A 20,157-nucleotide genomic window follows, 5' to 3' on the forward strand; every position below is an offset into this window, starting at 1 on the left:
TTATACTGGAAACTATGTAAACTCCTAAAATAAACTACTTTTAAAAAAGGTCAATACACTGATAGAGTGTACTGATGTCTAAAAAGGTAAGGTGCATAAAAGTGGGTGAAACGGTGAATCAATCCCAGTCATAGGTATTTGGTTAACACTTCAATTATTATCCCTTAAAAAATTACATTCTTGTAGCAATTAGAGTGGCATGGAATAAGTGACTATGTCATGATAATAAGGGTAAAATTCCTTTAAATCTAATAGGTCCTGTCCTGAATTTAAATTACAAAAGGAATTTTATTAAAAAGGGGAAAAGTAGCAGTAACAGTTAAAAGCTGTGTAAGAAATCAACCCTCCTTTCATCCCTGCCACTGCACGCTTTAACTATTGGGATATCTAACATTCCCACAATAAGACAAGATCCACTTTATTCCCAATAAATTAGAAATATTATTGCAACCACCACTTTAACACAACAACAGTCAGTCAACATCCCCTTCCTAACGTCATCATCAAATTCATATGCGGCAAATACAACAGTTTGGAGAACAATTTTACTCATCCTAAGTACAAAATCGGCAAATTTTTTTTTTTTTGCTAAAGGATCATCTTCTTCTCTTGTTACTCATACTGGAGCAGCAATTTTAGGATCTATCGACTTCACCACCTCATAGCCCATCTCCTTGCATCCCACCAGTTTCTGATAAAAAAAAAAAAAAAAAGAAAAGCAAATGAAGTAACAAATCAATAACCAGCGAGCATGAAGAACTGCCCTGCAACATCAAAGTCTTGATGATGAAAAAACTCAAATGAAACTATAGCAGAGGGGAATAAAAATGGCGCTTTATCTTCTACTGGTTAAAAAAAGAAACTTTATGCAAAAAGGCAAGCAAATGGACCAATCAAGGTGTCATATGGTTCACAGCAACCCGACACCCCATCATCAATAAGTCATGCTCGAATAGTAAAGAAAAATAGAACCTCCCAACTGTTCTGTTCAAGTTCAACTGTTCAATATTAAGTTTTACGGTCTTTATCAATCACCTCAATAACAAAGTTATAACACCACCAGGCATCTTTTGTTGTAGCGTGATGGGGGCTTGAACAAGATCAAGGCCAAAAACCTTTGGCAAGTAAAGAGTCCAGAGGGAAATGAGGAAAATTTAATGTAGAAAAATGTAGAAAATCTACGTACTTCTCCTCCTGAGTATATGTCACCAGTTCGGAAGCCCCTATCCAGAGTATCCAAGACTGCTGCCTCAATTCTCTGAGCAGCCTTCTCTTCTCCTAAACCATACCTCAAAAGCATAGCAGCACTAAGAACTGTTGCTAAAGGGTTTGCTTTATCCTGGTCATCAGATCCATGTGCTCTATAAGTATTTACATATATAAACAACAATGCCACACTAATTGAGAGGAAGAGAACAGGAACTATCAGGAATTAACCTGTCCAGCAATGTCAGGTGCAGAACCATGTATGGGCTCGAACAGTCCAGGTCCCTTCACATGAATAATTTACCAGGAAAGAATAATCAATCACTCAACTACATGACAAGTCCCAATAAGACAAAAAGACTAATTCCACAAAGAATTCATTTGAGACAAACGTCCAGAACTAATATCCAGAAAACAAATTTCCAATACCGATTTGCTGAGACTAGCAGATGGAAGCATGCCAATACTTCCTGTAATCATTGAAGCCTCGTCTGATAAAATGTCACCAAATATGTTGTTTGTCACGATTGTGTCAAACTGCAATATTTTTTAGTTTAGGGAGATAAGGCCTCAAAAAACTTTTTGCAGGGCTGGTGATTAGCCACAAATAGAGGGAAGAACTTGTGGACAATTTTTTTCTAGAGACAAGCCAAACCTGTTTTGGATTACGAACAAGCTGCATTGCAGCATTGTCAACATACATGTGAGAGAGTTCAACATCAGGGTACTCTGAGGCTATTGCTGTCACTCTTTTCCTCCAAAGCATTGATGCCTGGTCAATATCACAAAAGTAAAGAACTTCAAGAAGGCAATGTACTTTAAAATTTGGCCTTTTGCATTTACCTTCATGGTAAGGTGAAACATTCCAAAGAAGCAGAGTTGAAGAACATTATCATTAATGCACAAATAGGATTATGCAGTTGCATTTTGCGCAGTCAAAAACTCATGTCTCCCCCCTTCTTTATAAGGACAAAAATCTAGTGTGTATTTGGCAAAATTATTCTGAGAATATGGTATTGCACGTCGAAATAAGTAACATCTAATATTTAGAAATACAAATAAGAGCATAGAAACACCATAAAAGGCATTTCTATGCTCCACACAGGGATTATGTCTCCATAGAGGGATTATACTATTCTCTCAAGCGTCCCTGTAGATTGGTCAGTACCACAGAGTCACAGACTGGATGGTACCTGTGCATAAATGTTTCCCTCTAGCCAAATGGCATACCTCATCATGCCCATTTAAATATCACCACGGCACCAATGTTTGGCTCCACAATCCAATCTTGTGATATGACACAAGGACCAAATGCAGTCTCCATAATTATCCCCCAACTTAATTGTGAATGACAGTACTACAGATGATGCCACACTATGGCCCACTAATCAGCCAGCACTACAAAGTTCCTTGCAGCATCTCTGCCTCTCCTACTAATGGAAATTTCCTGTTGAAAGCTCTTTCAAACATTCATTCAACTACTTTCTCTAAGCCTATAGACTCTATGCCCAAGTGCTCTTCTATTGTGCACACTACAATTAAGGGTTGCATCACCTTTGCCAAGCAAATGAAAATCTTCATCCAAGTTCCCCACTAGCCTGAGCCTGCCTGCCTTGAGCTATTCTAAGTTCTTGAGATCTGCTCTGCAGGGCTATCAACCCAAAACTCACAACCATGACCACCAGAATCTCCAATTACGTGACCACTCTGACAACCTAGTAGAAGGGAAGAAGCCTAGGAATGTCCTCTCCCCCATAGAGATGTGCAGAAGCAATGGAGCCAATAGTATTGTCAAGGAGCTCACCTGCTCTCCTTGAGGACTTTTGGTTTGACTGGATGCTGAGAGGGAGGTAAGGAGAGACTTTGATTCTTTAATGCAAAGCTAAACCAGTATAAAACAATGGATCATAGACAGAGTGCAACGGCTCCATTTTATCTACTTTGAGAAACTCATAGAAATAGGTTCCAAGAAAACCAGGGTCAGTTAGCCACTTGTCATTTGTTAATGTCTCAAAGATATTAAGCATCCCTGAGTAATAAAAAGGTAGACCCGTGCCTGTAGACATACTAACTACATGTTATTTGAAGGATTATAAATGGTATTCTCATAGATGAGCTAAAATTGTTATACCGCTATCTTTTAGAGCTCCTTGCTTCTCTCTGATGAGGGCTTAGTACATGAAAACCAAATTTCCCTTTAGAGGGGAAAAAAAAGAAGAAGAAGAAGAAGAGACAAGATTCTTTCAACAAAAACAGCACAAACAGAAGCCAAATCTAAGAAAATGGTGATTTTCTTTAACACAACCTTCTATAGGTTGGAAGGATTTCCCTACTTCCCAACTGCACCTGCATTATCAACTCTCCTCACAATCACCAATTCCACTCAAAAGATGAGGAAATATAATGGCAAATTGCAAAAAGGTCACATCATCTTCAAGTTGAAACAAAGGTAAGTTCTTGATCACATTAACAGAAGCTCACCAACTAAAGTAAGTTTTCAAAGTCTGGACTCTAGGAATATCTTTTATTTATATTACAAATTTTCAGCTTGAGTCAGAAAATAATTACTTAATTTTGTTTCTTTTCTGATGTAAACAATACCGAAACCAAAGTGAATTAAACATAACACCCTCAATTACAAATTTACAGCTGTGAAGCTACCTCCAACACGTTCGCTTTATCAACAGAACAGAGTTTTCCACGCCGCTTCCGAGCAGCCTCAAATGCAATGTGAGCAATACGATCAATCTATCAAGAAAGATTTTCACTTCAAACAGTATGTTATGCAGAATCAGCATAAACAAGATATAGATGATGACAGAGAAAAAAGCTTTTTAAGGCACTGCTGCTGCAACTAACCAAAAATCTATATCAAATGAAGATTGACTATGTGCACTTGGGATTTTCTTTCTATGATACAGTGTCAACTATATATCCACTACAATATTTACCATTGAGTCACCAGATCTAAAATCTTTGAGAACATGAAACCAGGTAGAATTCACAGGATAGAAGAGATGGTATTTTCCCTTTCAGAGGACAAAAGAATTTCTTTTTCAAATATCCATTTTGTCTTACTTCTGTCCATCTATGACATACATGGGGAAAAAAAAAGTAATGAAATCCCATCCAACATAAAAGAAATTTTCATTACAAGCACTATTGACATGCTACTTCCAGTCATAAATTATCTATCCAACACAACTCCAAACACAGCACATCCAGAGTCAGTTTTACCTGTCCTACTAAATCATGACTCAGAAAACTTATCACATTTAAGACACATGGAAGAATAAGATTATAACTAGTTATGCAGATCTTGTATCATGGGTTAATTTCTGGGGTAGTGTTGGAGGGGCACACAAGTAAACTTCTGGCACTCACGAACTTTTGCACATTGCATCAGATAACTACCTCATAGGTGGCATAGACCTCAGTGTTGAAACCAATCTCCTCACCGTTCTTATTTGTGTCAAAACCCCTTGGTTTTCCAAAATAAATACCTATTATTAAGACAAGGAAGAAAAAAGTAGCATCACAATCCCAAAAGAAAAAATAAAAATTAACAAAAGAAAAGCATAAAAGTAGAGCTGCAGAAATTTCACTGCAAATAACCTCGGCTGAAACCCTTAAGTGTACTGACCTCCTGTAAGCTCCCTTATGACCATGAGGTCAACACCTTCAGCAACCTCTTTCTTCAAAGTTGAAGCATCAATTAACTGGATCAGTCAAACACAGAATAAGCATCCCACAAGTGCCAGCATCTACTATATTTTACAAAATTCTAGCAAAGCAAGAAGTGCTACAGTAAAAAGTAACAAAACATGACACTAACACATGTAAGCTGTTATTCTAAGAAAGACATTTCCAACATTTAAATTGATTCAAGGAAACATTTTGTACAACAGGATTCTTCAATGGCAACTATTATGCAAGTTTCTCTATAAAAATTCATGCCATCTATGCAAAAATTGAGAAGCAGATGCAAATATTGACAACCAATTGCAAATTCAAGAAGTGAACTCGCCATATGTGGCCTTGCAACGATAAATACACATCTTTAGTTGTAAACAATTCAACATATACTGATATTACGTCAAAGCTACATTTAAGATAAGGTCAAAGTTCAACTGCATCTACACCTAAGAAAAGTAAGGATGACAATATGACTGGGACATTCCTGCCCTGACACATCCCTAATAAGATGATTATAGGAGTGCACTGTAGAATATGAACATGTATGGAAATTTGAGTAAAATGCAATGCAGGTCAAGGTCAGGTTTGTATATGGCATGTTTCTTGAATCCTTACCCAATAAAATGTTGATTTAAATTTATTTTCAAAATTTTATTAATAAAACTACAATAATCCGTTTCTATATGATTAAAATTTCTTATAATCCTATTAGTGTCTGATAAGATCCTAAAATTCAGATTGTACGCAGAATGACTCAATTACAATTGATTGAATGAATAACAAAAAGAAACAAGGTAATGGCCAATTCGAGAGGGCCCTTTCTCTCCCAACAATATTCCTGAATTTTTGCCTGCTGTGTCTTCTCTGCTTCCTTCCTTATATAGTGCTAGATGTAGGTATGACAGAATCTGTTAAAGCTTGAGCTGATATCGCTTTCCCTCTTCATTCTGTGGTCCCACAGTCCTAGCTCTCATTTCCTCTTCTGCCCCTGAATTTGTTGATGTTAATTTGTTACGCCTCTTGTAAATATGCTGAAGTGGGATCCTATCATTACTCCCGCGCATGAGATTCACCTTGTCCTCAAGGTGAAACTCAAGAAATTGAGGCAATATCTGATTGTACGATTCCCAAGTGGCCTCAAGGGGTCGCAACCCCTTCCATTGGATAAGAACATCAATGCCCCTCAAGTTTTTTCCCATGCCTGGCCTTACCCCCAATAGAAATTCTGGTTCTACCATCATCTCCAGCTTTGCAGTTAACAAGTCAGGGATTTTGATAGCCTCCTGCAATGCTCCTTCAGCCTTTTGGAGCTGGGAGATGTGAAATACGGAATGAATTGCACAAGAAGGTGGTAGAGACAGCTTGTATGCCACCTTCCCAATCCTTTTCTCCATTGTGAAGGGTCCATAAAACTTTGGTGACAGCTTTTCATTTGGCCTAGAAGCCAATGTCTTTTGCCTATAGGGGCAGATTTTCACATAAACCAATTCGCCAACCTCAAAATGGATGTCTCGCCTCTTTTTATCTGCTATATCTTTCATTTTCGCCTGCACCCGCAACAACTAGGCTTTCAACTCCTCCAAAATTGAATCACGTTCTAACAACTGTTGTTCCAACACCGAGACGGCCGTTGTTCCCTTCTCAAATCTCAGGAATGGGGGAGGTTCACGCCCATAAACTATTTGAAACGAAGTTAATTTAGAAGAGACATGATAAGAAGTATTATACCAGCATTCAGCCCAGGGAAGCCAATTGAACCACGCCTTTGGATTGGAGGAAAATCATCTGAGGTACGTCTCCAATGTTCTGTTAAGTACCTCTATTTGGTCATTGAATTGAGGGTGGTAGGATGTGCTTCTACTCAAACTTAGTGCCTTGCAACTAGAAAAGTTCTTCCTAGAAATGGCTGACAAAGATTTTGTCTCTATTGGAAACGATAGAGTTTGGAATACCATGTAACCGGATAATTTCTTTCATAAAAACCTCTGCTATACTGGCTGATGAAAATGGATGTTTCAAAGCAATAAAATGTCCATACTTGCTTAGCTGATCCACAACAACCAAAATCGAATCTATTTCTGCTGATTTTGGCAGCCCCTCGACAAAATCCATCGACACATCCTCCCAAACTCGATGAGGAATAGGGAGTGGCTGTAGCAGACCACCAGGAGAAAGTGCCACATATTTATTTTGCTTGCACACTGAACATTGGCAAACATACTGATGAATGTCTCGCTTCATCCCAACACAATATACATTGATAGAGATTTGTTTATATGTCTTGAGGAAGCCAAAATGGCTCCCAATTTTCCCATCATGACCCGCCTTTAGCATAAGGGGAATTAAAGTTGAGCCTTTGGGAAGATACAACTTCCCTTTGAACAACAAATGACCATCCACCAACGCAAAATCTTGTTTACTGGAAGGATCAGATTGTACCTCTTTAATGATCAACTGGAGTTTACTATTTTCCTCTACCTCCTTTTTCAGATGATCCAACTATAAGACTTGAGGAATGATAAGTGCCATTAGCGTGACAAGGGAGTGGAGGCATGAGAGTGCATCAGCTGCACGGTTCTCCAAACCTAGGCGATATTGAATCTCAAAATCGTACCCCACCAACTTCACCACCCATTTCTGACATTCCGAGCTGACCAACCTCTGCTCCAAAAATTTAAGGCTTCGCTGATCAATTCGAATGATGAATTTTCACCCCAAAAGATAATGCCTCCACTTCTTCACTGTGAATACAATTGCCATCAATACTCTCTCGTACAATGATTTATTCCGACCAATTGGATTTAGGGCGTGACTAAAAAAGGTAAGTGGTAGCTGCTCTTACATCAAAACTACCCCTTAACCCATGGCCTAAAGCATCCGTCTCCACAATGAACTCTTTTGAGAAGTTATGTAAGACTAACACTGGCAAATCTATCATAGCCTTTTTTGGTGACTGAAATGCTTGTTCTAATAGCTCATTCCAGTAGAAGTTATCTTTTTAGAGACTGATGCGGACACTAATCAAGACCTGACCCAAGCCAAGGCTGAGCCGACCACGCCAGAATAGTAACACTAAAATAATATTTTAATACTTCATATGTTTTAGGATTCTACTTCATGTTTCTACTTGATTTAGGATTTTATTTCATATTTGATTAGCATTTATTTCTATTAGGATTCTAGTTAGATTTTGTTTACAAATATTAGATAGATTTGGATTAATCAAATACTATAAATATGCCTAGGATCTAGAGTTTGTAATCAAATTTTTCTCAATCAAATTTCAGCAACCTATTTGGGTTTTCTTAGCAAAATAGTCTTGTTTTTGCATCTTCTTGAAAGCCAAGCTTCGGCCATTGAAGTTTGCTCTTTCAAGGGTTTATTTTGGTGTGTTTTTTCACATACGCACTACACGTTGCGTCAAGTGGTATCAGAGCAGTTAATCAACCAGTCAAATGGCCAATCTTGAAGGTAACAGTAGCAACCAGCCTCGTGACGGTGATCAGGGGTTGTCCGCAGTTTGGAGAGCAATTGAAGAACAGCGAGAAGTAACTTGTACTATCCAGCAGCGATTGGAGTAAATTAGCAACCAATTGGGCACCTTACTACGAGTTGATGATGACAGGAACCTGAATAATGGGGTGAATCAAGCCGGAGCGGGAAGACCACCCATTAATCATGTCCTTGTTAATCCTAGAAGACCAGTGATTGAAGATAGCAATGAAGAGGATGATTTTGGTTGAATAATAGCTAACCCTGGTGGTAGAGGGGTTAGGAGGAATGCGCATCAGCACAATCACTGGGGCAATGAGTATAAACTAAAAGTTGATATTCCTACCTTTAGTGGAGATCTTGATATTGATGGGTTCTTGGATTGGATCACTGAGGTTGACCGTTTTTTCGAATACATGGAGATCCCAGATGAACGAAAAGTAAAGTTAGTGGCTTACAGATTGAAGGGCGGTGCATCTGTTTGGTGGGAGCAATTAAGAGAGATGAGATTGAGGGAAGGCCGACAGCCAGTTCAGACATGGAGACGAATGAAGCAGCTGTTAAGAGGTAGTTTTTACCCCCTGACTATGAACAATATATGTTTGAAGCTTATCAAAGATGTGCACAGGAAATGAAGAGTGTGAATGAATATACCTCTGAGTTTCTGCGATTGGCGAAGAGAAACCATTTGTCAGAAAGTGACAATCAACAAGCAGCTCGTTACTCGAAAGGATTGAAGCCTGCTATTCGTGATAAAATTGGGGTTCAAATGGTTCTGAGTGTGCAAGAAGCAATGAACTTAGCTTTAAAGGCTGAGTTAAGTGAGAGAGCTCGTAATGACAACTATCGTCGGTATAGTGGGAATGAAAATAAACAAGCAGATTTTGATAAAGGCAAGTTGGTTTAAGGAGCGCAACCCTCTAATCCACCCCATACAGTCAACCCTAATAAGGCTACAACAGGGGGAAACATTCGAGGTACTACTTTTAATCTTCCAAAATCCCCTAATCCTTATGCAAAGCCTATTCTTTTAAAATGTTTCAAGTGCAATGAGGTTGGGCATCGATCTAGTCATTGCCCAAGGAGGAAAACAGTTAACATTGTAGAAAGGGAGGAGGAAGATGTTGCTGAAGAGGAAGTATATTGCGGGCCTGATGGGGAGGATGACGAAGAAGCTTATGGACATGGGGAATATACCTGTGTAGTGAGGAAGTTAATACTATCTCAAAAGAATGAAGATATTACTCAACGACATAAACTTTTTCGCACGAGGTGTACAGTGAAAGGAAAAATCTTTGAGTTGATTATTGATAGTGGAAGTTAGGAGAACATCATAGGAAGAGACGTGGTGGCAAAGATGCAGTTAACTCCTAAAAAACATCCAAGCCCTTACATGATTGGATGGATCAAAGAAGTTAGTGGCATACATGTGGATGAACGCTGCAGGGTGCCTTTCTCTATTGGTAAGTACTCCGACGATACAAAGTCTATTGTGATATTGTTGATATGGATACTTGCCATATTTTATTTGGGAGGCCTTGGCAATTTGATGTGGATGCTAAGCACTCGAGTAGGAAGAACACATATCAGCTTGAGAAAGAAGGTGTGCGTTATACTTTGTTACCCATAGTGGAAAAGAACCAAACCAAAACTTCTAAAGTGGAGGGGCAAAATTTTCTTACCATTACACATAAGCACACTGAGTTTGTGAGGGAGTATAAGGATACTCGAGAGGTTCACTTATTGGTTATCAAGGGAGAGAGCGTGAGTGAGTCACTGAAGGTAAATCAAATTCCAGTGGAGGTGCAGGGATTGTTGGAGGAATTTCATGATGTGGTTCCTGAGGAGTTGCCTAATGAGCTACCTCCTATGAGGGATATTCAACACCACATTAACTTGGTTCCTAGTGCTAGCTTGCCTAACTTACCACACTACAGGATGAGTCCTAGGGAGAATGAGATTTTGCGTGAGCAGGTAGAGGAATTGTTGAGAAAATAGCACATTCAGACTAGCATGAGTCCATGTGCAGTGCCAGCATTATTGACACCAAAGAAAGATGGGAGTTGGAGGATGTGTGTTGACAGTAGAGCCATCAACAAAATTACTATTGGGTACAAATTTCCAATTCCTAGGCTCGACGACATGCTTGATCAACTTGATGGGGCTGTGATTTTTACCAAAATTGATCTTAGAAGTGGTTATCATCAAATCAAAATTCGGCCTGGAGATGAGTGGAAGACAACTTTCAAGACGAGAGATGGGTTGTTTGAGTGGTTAGTCATGCCCTTTGGACTAACCAATGCACCAAGCACTTTTATGAGACTAATGAATCAAGTATTACGCCCTTTCATTGGTAAATTCGTTGTGGTGTATTTTGATGATATTTTGATATACAATAAGTCTATTAATGAGCATGAGGGGCATATTCGGGATATGTTGAGTGTGTTGAGAGAAAACAAACTTTATGCTAATTTGAAGAAGTGTACTTTTATGAGTGAGAGCTTGTTATTCTTGGGCTTTGTTATAAGCAAAGAGGGCATAAAGGTAGATGAGAAAAAAGTACGAGCTATTAGAGAGTGGCCAACCCCTAAAAATGTCAGTGATGTGCAAAGTTTCCCTGGGTTAGCAACTTTCTATAGGCGGTTTATCAAACACTTTAGTAGTATTGTGGCTCCAATTACTGAGTGTTTAAAGAAAGGAAAGTTCCATTGGAGTGAAGAACAAGAGCAAAGTTTCGTCTTGATAAAAGAGAAATTATGTACCGCTCCTGTCTTGCTACTGCATTTGCCGTCTTCTAGCATGGAAGAAAGTGCGCCATCTTGGAGTCCCTAAAACTATTACTTCGGATCGTGATACAAGATTTTTGAGTCACTTCTGGATTATCTTGTGGAGAATGTTCGATTCATCTTTGAATTTTAGCAACACAGCACATCCCCGGACTGATAGACAGACAGAGATGGTGAATCGTACCTTAGGAAATCTGATTAGCAGTGTTTGCAAAGACAAGCTAAGACAATAGGACCTAGTCATACCTCAAGCGGAATTTGCCTACAACAACGCCGTGCATAGCTCAATAGGAAGATCACCATTCTCTATCGTATATATGAAAGTTCCTAATCATACATTGGATTTGGTAAAATTGCCAAAGGTACTAGGTTTCAGTGTTGCAGCTAGTGACTTAGCCGAGCACGTTCAAGCAGTTCAGGAAGATGTCAGACAAAAGTTGCACAAGGCGAATAAGAAGTACAAGGCAGTAGCTGATAAGCATAGGAAGCACAAGGTATTTGCGGTTGGAGATGAAGTCGTGATATTCTTGAAGAATGAACGAATTCTAGCAGGGAAGCAGAACAAGCTTAAGCCAAAGAAATATGGTCCTTACAAGATTACAAAGAAGATCAATGATAATGCTTATGTTGTGGATTTGCTTAATCATATGGGTATTTCCAAAACATTCAATGTTACTGATCTTTCTTTGTATTTTCTAGATGTTGAGTTATCATACCCGGATCATAATTCGAGGACGAATTCTTCTCAAGTGAAGGTGAATGATGCGGAAACTAATCAAAAACCCAACCCAAACCAAGGCCGAGCCGACCACTCCAGAATAGTAGCACTAGAACAATAATTTAATACTTCATATGTTTTAGGATTCTACTTGATTTAGGATTTTACTTCATGTTTCTACTTGATTTAAGATTCTATTTCATGTTTGATTATGATTTATTTCTATTAGGATTCTAGTTGGATTTTGTTTACAAATATTAGATGGATTGGATTAGCCAAATACTATAAATATGCCTAGAATCTAGAGTTTGTAATCAAGTTTTTCTCAATCAAATTTCAACAACCTATTTGGGTTTTCTTAGCAAAACAATCTTGTTTTTGCGTTTTCTTGAAAGCCAAGATTCGGCCATTGAAGTTTGCTCTTTCAAGGGTTTATTTTGGTGTGTTTTTTCACACACGAGCTACACGCTGCGTCAGAGACGCTCTATCAACAGCTAAGCCAATTTACCATAATTCCTCACAAACCTTCAGTAATACCCTGTAAGGCCTAAGAAGTCTTGGAGTTTGCTAGAGATTGAGGGCTGGGCCACTCCATAACAACCTTTATTTTAGCACTATCTGCAGCCACACCTTCTGATGAAATAACATGTCCCAGATACTCAATCTCCCTTTGCCCAAATTGGCATTTTTTTACATTGGCATACAACTGATGATTTGTTAGGACCCTTAATACACACCTCAAATGCTCCTTGTGTTCTACCACACTCTTACTATAAACCAAAATGTCGTAAAAAAATACCAGGGCGAACTGTCTCAAATGCTCCTTAAAAATGTTGTTCATAAAGGCTTAAAAAGTAGTAGGGGCGTTAGTCAAGTCGAAAGGCATCACTAGAAACTCATAGTGGCCTTCATGTGTTCGAAATGCAATTTTTGGTATATCATCTAGGGTAATACGAATCTGATGATAGCCTGATTTTAAGTCCAGGTTGGAATAAATGACTGCCCCATTCAATTCATCCAGTAGTTCTTCGATTACTGGAATAGGGAATTTATTCGGTATTGTTGCCTTGTTCAATGATCTGTGATCAACATAGAACCTCTAGCCTCCGTCCTTTTTCTTCACTAATAACACCGGACTGGAGAAGGGACTAATACTGGATCATATTATCTCTATTGCCAACATCTCCCGAACCAATCTTTTTATCTCATTTTTCTGAATATGTGGGTAACAATAAGGTCTCACACTTTATCGAAGCAGTCACAGGATGCAATGTGATATTGTGGTCGTGCCTCCAGCGAGAGGGAAGTCCACATGGCTCCTCGAAAACCACCCTAAATTTTGTCAACACTTCTTGTAACCCATCGAGTACTTCCACCCTTACTTCCATGAGATCAATAGTCAGACTTCCTAACTCCAAAAGCACACCCTCTCCATTTTCATGAAACACCTTCATCATCGACTTTAAGGGTACCAATGTCTTGCTGAGACTATGATCACCTTGCAAAGTAACAGCAATGTCCCCACTCAAAATTTCATAACCAACGATCCCCAATCCACCTGTGTCAACCCAAGGGTGGCTAACCATTTCATTCCAAAAATAACATCCGAACTTCCCAATTCTAACGGCAAGAAATCTTCGACTATTTCCACATTTTTCAACTTCAAAGTCACCCCCCTACATATTCCAGCTCCCTATACTTCCATACTCGAACCCCTGATCACGTCGTAGCCACGAGTTTGCATTCATAACAGCCTCAATTTCTGCACAAGTTCGGCTACTATGAAATTGTGGGAGGCTCCACTATCAATTAAGACTACCACATCCAGCCCTCCAACTTTCCCTTTTACCTTCACTGTCTATGGTGGAGTTAGGCCTACCATGGAGTTCAACAACAATTCCACCATTTCACCCTCCTTAATCGTGTCCTCCAGTTCGTCTGACTTCTCTATTGTCTCCTCTTCTCCCATCATTCCCTCTTCTTCCTTCTTTTTTTTTTTTTGTAGATCAAAAGCTATTAGGCCAAGCTGCCGAGCTAATGGCCAAGCTGATAGAGGATCGAGCTGCCGAGTTGATGGAGGGAGTTGCCGAACTACTTAGCTCATTTTATGTTGATTTATCCTCCATGATTTATCTTGATTTATATTGCTATTACATCGTATTTTTATTAGTTATTTTTTATTAGATTTGTTTGTATTTAAGGTTGTTGTAATCTAGTCCTACAAAGTAGGAATCTAATCTCTAAAATCTAGGAGAATTCTTAAGATCCATTGTGTATGTATTTGTGGCATTCCCAGGGGAATAAACACAACGTATTATTCTCCCAAAAAGAGGATTTTTGCATCTTCATATACAACCATCACCTGTAGCTCCTTATTCTTACATTTGTGCCCAATCATGTACTTTTTATCACAGCAAAAATAGAGACCTTTCGCATGTTTAACTTGCAACTCAATTTCACTAAGCCGTTTGAAAGGTGGGTTGTTCAATTTTCCGACGGCCAGAGGCCAGTATGAGATGGCGGGGTTGAGCGTTGCAAATTTGGGGAAGAATTCGAAGGTTGAGGAATCATAATTCTCTGATAATTTGGGATCGAGGTTGAAGGGGCCTTACCTTTATTTAGGGCGGACCCGAAATTACTTCCTTGGATAACATGATTTCGTTCCTCAATCTGTTGGGCCAAGTCCATTATTTGCTCACACCCTAATTTCTTCCCTTATGTCCGGTTTCAGCTCACTAATGAAATGCCCTTTCAACATGGCCTCCAGCATGTCTTCGATCGGTGATGCCAGAGTTTCAAAGTAGAGACAGTAATCCTTTATGGATCCCCACTATCGAAGAGCTAGAAATATGTCCTCCATCGAGCCTTCTTGTGTGGACCGAAATCGATTCCTCAGCAGCCCCATGAGTTCCTCCCAACTCCTCACCCTTCTTCTCTTTTGTTCCCACTTAAACCATGAAAGAGCAGCCCCTTCAAAACAAAGGGCTGCGGATTCCAATTTCTCAGCGTCCGTCAACTGATTCACAGCAAATAACGTTCGGCCCTAAAAGCCCATCCATCTGGATCTTCTCCCTCAAAAAGTGGCATCTCCAATTGCATATTTCGTATTTCTGGCCTCCAAAATCCATCGGATCCACTACCTACGTCCCTACTCTTCCCTCCAAGATCCGATGTGACCTCCGAGGTAAGGGAGGAATCAATAGGTTTATTTTCCCCACTCTGCTTCCCCTTCCTCTCCTTTTCCTGATCATCCCATCTTGTCATCATAACATTAAATTGGTCTATCATCACAGCCATGGTCTTTTCTATATTTTGTACCCATTGAAACTTAGTTTTCATTTACTCGAATCCAACGTGCAATCCTTCCATTCGTCCCTCCATCTGCTGATGGTAGCTTTCCATCCTACCCTCCATTTTTAGTGACTGAAATGGTTGCTTCGACAGCTCATCCCAATAGAAGTTATCTTTTTGGAGACACTCTGTCAACGACCAAGCCAATTTGGCATAATTCCTCATAAACCTTCGGTAATACCCCGTAAGGCCTAAGAAGCCTCGGAGTTCACCTCAATCCAAACTTTAGTCATCAAAGCCCATTTAAATTAAATGGAGCAGGCATGAAATTCAAATAGAAAAATGAAAAATAATGTGAAATTTCAAAGCAAAATTTTATACGATTATGGCTCAAGTATAGGGGAGTGTTTCCCATTTGAGTTGAGATAGGGATCAGATAACCAATTGTATAACAGACCCGTTGCAACCTTAGTAAAAGTAAACAAATAAAGGATATTTTTGTTTGGGGGGGGGGGGGGGGGGGAATTAGACTAAAATCATTATTTTTTGTATCTTTTTGTCCTATTAGTTGTTCTACTTGATTTTTAAGTTCTTCACTTTTGCACGTCATGGCTACCTAACACAATGGAAAACTGAAACTATAAGTTCAGATGAAAAAAGACTTCGTTATACGCATGGTACTTGTTCAATGAAAAATGTCCACATTTATATTTACAAACAGGTGATTAATGTAACTAAAACTGATTCAAACTTTTGATAGAAAACATGGGGCCATAGCCCTTCACTAATTTGGAGAAAATGTCATCTTTTAGAATGCTTTTAAACCAGTTTTAACGTTTCTTGGACAAGATGAACAATATAGGTCTTGACTTTCAAACTGAATCCTTAGATCTTCAAAATATGCAAGAACCAGAATTTTATATTCTTTATTAAAGCTCAATATCATTCCTAAAAACATAAATCATTATAATATTACTTATAGTAATCTACAAGAACAATGAGTATGCTAAAAGAGGGGTAGATAGATGCCAATGAAAGAAGAGATATTTTAGGATAAAAAGAATAATAGCAAGAATCCTAAATATAATTAGGATTAAGTTTATTATCATAAACCAACTAGGATTATATTAAGATTAATTATAATTTGAATTCTTCTAGTTTGATACCTAGTATTATTATGTTCTTCACTGTAAAAATATGAGAATGATCAACAGTAATGTACATGTTTTGGATTGATACTGAAAACAATAATTTCTTGTTTTCTCCATCTCTCTGCTTTCTCTCTCCTTGGTTTTTGTCAATTTTTTTCTCTCTACCTTTATCTTCTTTCAGATTTCCTCTCCTTCCCCTACTTTTCTTCTCCTTTCTGTCTTCTTCTTGTCCCTCAGTTCCCATCAAGTGCTTACTAGGTTAGAAATTGAAGAACTTAATTAGTGGAAGCTAATATAAGAGAGAGTGTTTTATGCTCACTGATGATGTGATAAATTTCTAGTCATTTCAAGCATTAGAAACATTGAACCTCAAACTTGAGGGTGTCAAGTGATCTACCAGATTCTCATATATAAAACACAAGCTATAATCCAAAGCATCACGAATTTCAAAATAAAATTAAACAAAAAAATAACTGGTCATAAACATCCTCAAGTAAAGGTCAAGATGAGAAACCAAGGTATCTTAAAAAGTCAATTTGGTTTTATGCCTAGTAGGCCAACAATGGAAGCTACATACTCGCTAAGGTGTCTGATGAAAAAGTGAAAAAACAAAACCAATTGTATTTGATTTAGATAAAAACTTATGACAAAGTCTTCGGTGAAATCTTATAAAGGCTTTAGAGAAGAAAGGAGTTTGAACTTCTTATATGCAGGCTATTAAAGAAATGTATTATGGAGTAGAAACATATATTAAAACCTTTGGAGGAGATACAAAAATTTTCTAATTACATCAAGGATCTGCAGTGAATCCTTATTTTTTACCCTAATGACAAATGACTCACTAAACACAAAAAATAAGAGGTCTCTCTATGTATTTTATTTGTAAATGATATCATTTAGTAGATGGGAAAAAAGGTGTCAATGCTCAACTTGAAATATGGATGGACACCTTAGAATCCAAAGGCTTCAAGTTGAGTAAATTGGAAAACAGAAGTGTTAATGGTATTTGATACTTGAAGATCAAGTCATTCCAACCAAAAAAAAAAAAAAAAGATCAAACCAAATATCGTAGATAAATTGTCCAAAAATATGGGCATATCATTTAGGATGTTGCTTACAAAATTAAGACACGTATTTTAAAACAGAGAAACACGTCTAGAATTTTACACGATAATAAAATCTTGTTAAACCTAAAAGGAAAACTTTATCAAATGGCCATAAAACTAGTTTTGTTGTATGAAGATGAGAATATTTCAGTGCATGTGCAGCCATAAAGAAAAGGATAGAATTAGAAAAGAGATTATTTGTCATAATGCAGAAGTGGTTCCTATTGAAAATAAGATGTGTGGGAAGTGATTAAGAGAGTCTGCTTGTGGGAGGAGGACCAATAATACTCTAGTGAGGAGAATGAATAAACAGAATAAACTTTTTTCAAAAGAGGTAGAGGAAAATACCCATCAAAAGCCTTGATAGGGATTTACATAAATAAAAAAAAAAAAAAAAAAGGAAGTTTTAGGCATAACATTATACTTGTCCTACAGAAGATATGATCATAGATAAAAATGATTGAAGAGCCAAGATTGATGTAGTCAATCCCACTAGTGGAATTAAGGATAGATAGAATGTTGTATCGTAGACTTCCTCAGGTAAATATATCCTTAACAACAACGCTATTTCACTGTGGTTATATATAAAGTGTAGTAAAAAGAGTAGGACAAATGTCTTTTGTGGATCATATATTGCAAAGAAAAACAACAGAAAGAGTTTTATAAACCACTTGTGCCTATATATTGCCCATCCATACATATACTTGTTTACATACAAGCATCATAAATAGATATCTAATACAATCGTCTCAATAAGAATTGATACAGTAGGGGCCTACATGCTATTGATAACCAAGCTTGGAAAGTTAAGCTTGCAAAGTATTAATCCGGTCATGTATAATTAAAGAAAATCAATATATTACACAAATATATAAACATTTCATACTGACTTTTCAATTTTATTTGTTCTAGCGCTTAAATGACAATTTCTTTCACTACCTGAAAACTTTTATGTAAATTTAGATTGTTTTTACAGATTGAATAACTGAATAAGAAGGCAAGGATATGGCTGTTATATCCAAAGGAACCTAAACAATTATTATACATGTAGCAGGCCCTAATCTGCACAGTGGCAAGAACTCATGATTTGGTGAAAAAATTTCAGCATCAAGCTGCCGGAGATATTATACCATTTTTGACTGGACTTCGAAAAATCCGAAGAAGAGTCATGTTGATGCCTCAGCCATAAAAACTTGAAGATTACCACCATAGCTAAATGGGGATTCTATTATATACCAAATTAACATTTTTGTTTGGCCTAAACCCTGTTATCCTTGATCAGAGATAAGTACAATTATGTTGTTCTCCCATTCAGCATGGAGTTTAACATTTACCCTCAACACAACATACATGTTGGTTTTGAAAGATTTAAACAACTACATGACCATTATAATGCATAGCATACTTGGAGTTAATCCCTATGTCATTTTCATGCTTAAGTTTCATCTTTAAACATGTAATGGTAGGAACCAATGAACTTCACAACTCATCTTCATTTAATTCATTCGTCATTAGCCACACTAACTCCCAATATCTTTTAGAACACAGCATAAATTGTGCAAAATTACAACTTAGTAGGGCATTTGTTACCTGCGGTAAAACAGAAGCTGGCCTTAAATTTGCAAAGACCTTAAGACCTTCCCGAAGCTGAAGTAATCCAGTCTCAGGCTTCAACTGTTTTTCATTATTATCCCATTTGTACCTGCATACCAAAAAACAAAACATTACAAGAATTAGAATCAAACAACAATTGTATAATTACGCCGAAAAAGTAATGAGAGACAATTTAACCCTCCAATTGCGCCAAGAAGAACTGCATCAGATTGTTTTGCAGACAAAAGGGTCTCCTCCGGCAACGGAACCCCAGTCAAATCCAAGGCAGCCCCGCCCACAGGCATCTCCTTGAAATCAAATACAATCCCTAACACGCAATGCCAATTAATAACTTCAACCCTAAACCGTAATAACTGGATTTTCTTAGCAAGAAAAATTTAAGCCAACATTCCGCCAACCAAACAATTCGGATTATATCAATAATTTCCCTTAAACTTCACCTCCATTTTATCAGTAACGAAGCTGCAAAACAAGGTCGGATTTGCAGATAAGGAGTTCAGTAAAGTACCTTCGAGAGAACCAGTGAGATTGAGGACATTCTTGGCCACGGAGATGACTTCGGGGCCGATGCCATCGCCGGGAAGCAGAGTAATGGAGTAGCGTCTCGCCTGTGAAGTAGCGGAGCAGCGGACGGTGAGGGATGTAGAGTAGCGCTTGGAGAGATATTTGGAATGGAACTGGGAGGATCTGAACAGCCTAAGGTCGAATTTCAGAGAAGCCGCCATTGATGACGCAGTGAAGGAAAATGCTCCGGGCAGCGGCACTTTGGAAGGAGGGTCTGCGTAGACTAACACAAGGAGTTAAATATATCTGGACGTCCGTCGCCAAACAGGTTAAATTAATAATACATTTTCTAAATTTCGATTATTTGATTCAGCATCATTCGGATTCTAAAATTAGTCAATTAGTTTTTAAACTTTTTAAAAATTACTCATGATACCTATTTCTTATAATAGTGTCAAAATAAATTGATTGTATATCTCTGATCTGATTTTTTAGCTCAAACACTCTTTAAACTTTTATTTTTCCCAAATCAATCTTCAAATTTTCTTAAAAGTTAGACTAATTTGGCAAAAAATCAATTTTATAGGGTTAGA

The 20,157-nt window shown here is 37.9% G+C and overlaps 1 protein-coding gene across 1 annotated transcript; it reads right to left on the minus strand.

Moving 5' to 3' along the window:
• Positions 1-417: 417 nt before the first annotated feature.
• LOC127790469 (3-isopropylmalate dehydrogenase 2, chloroplastic-like) lies at positions 418-19,852 on the minus strand. Its single transcript, XM_052319998.1, has 11 exons — positions 19,569-19,852; positions 19,238-19,367; positions 19,037-19,148; positions 4,850-4,925; positions 4,621-4,709; positions 3,868-3,954; positions 1,862-1,978; positions 1,636-1,743; positions 1,438-1,491; positions 1,187-1,339; positions 418-691 (listed from the first exon to the last, which is right to left on the minus strand). Exons 1-11 carry the CDS (start codon positions 19,783-19,785, stop codon positions 617-619), a joined length of 1,218 nt encoding a protein of 405 aa, XP_052175958.1. The 5' UTR covers positions 19,786-19,852; the 3' UTR covers positions 418-616.
• Between the last annotated feature and the right edge of the window lie 305 nt (positions 19,853-20,157).

This window comes from Diospyros lotus, chromosome 14 (assembly GCF_014633365.1).
Source record: "Diospyros lotus cultivar Yz01 chromosome 14, ASM1463336v1, whole genome shotgun sequence".
NCBI lineage: Eukaryota > Viridiplantae > Streptophyta > Magnoliopsida > Ericales > Ebenaceae > Diospyros > Diospyros lotus.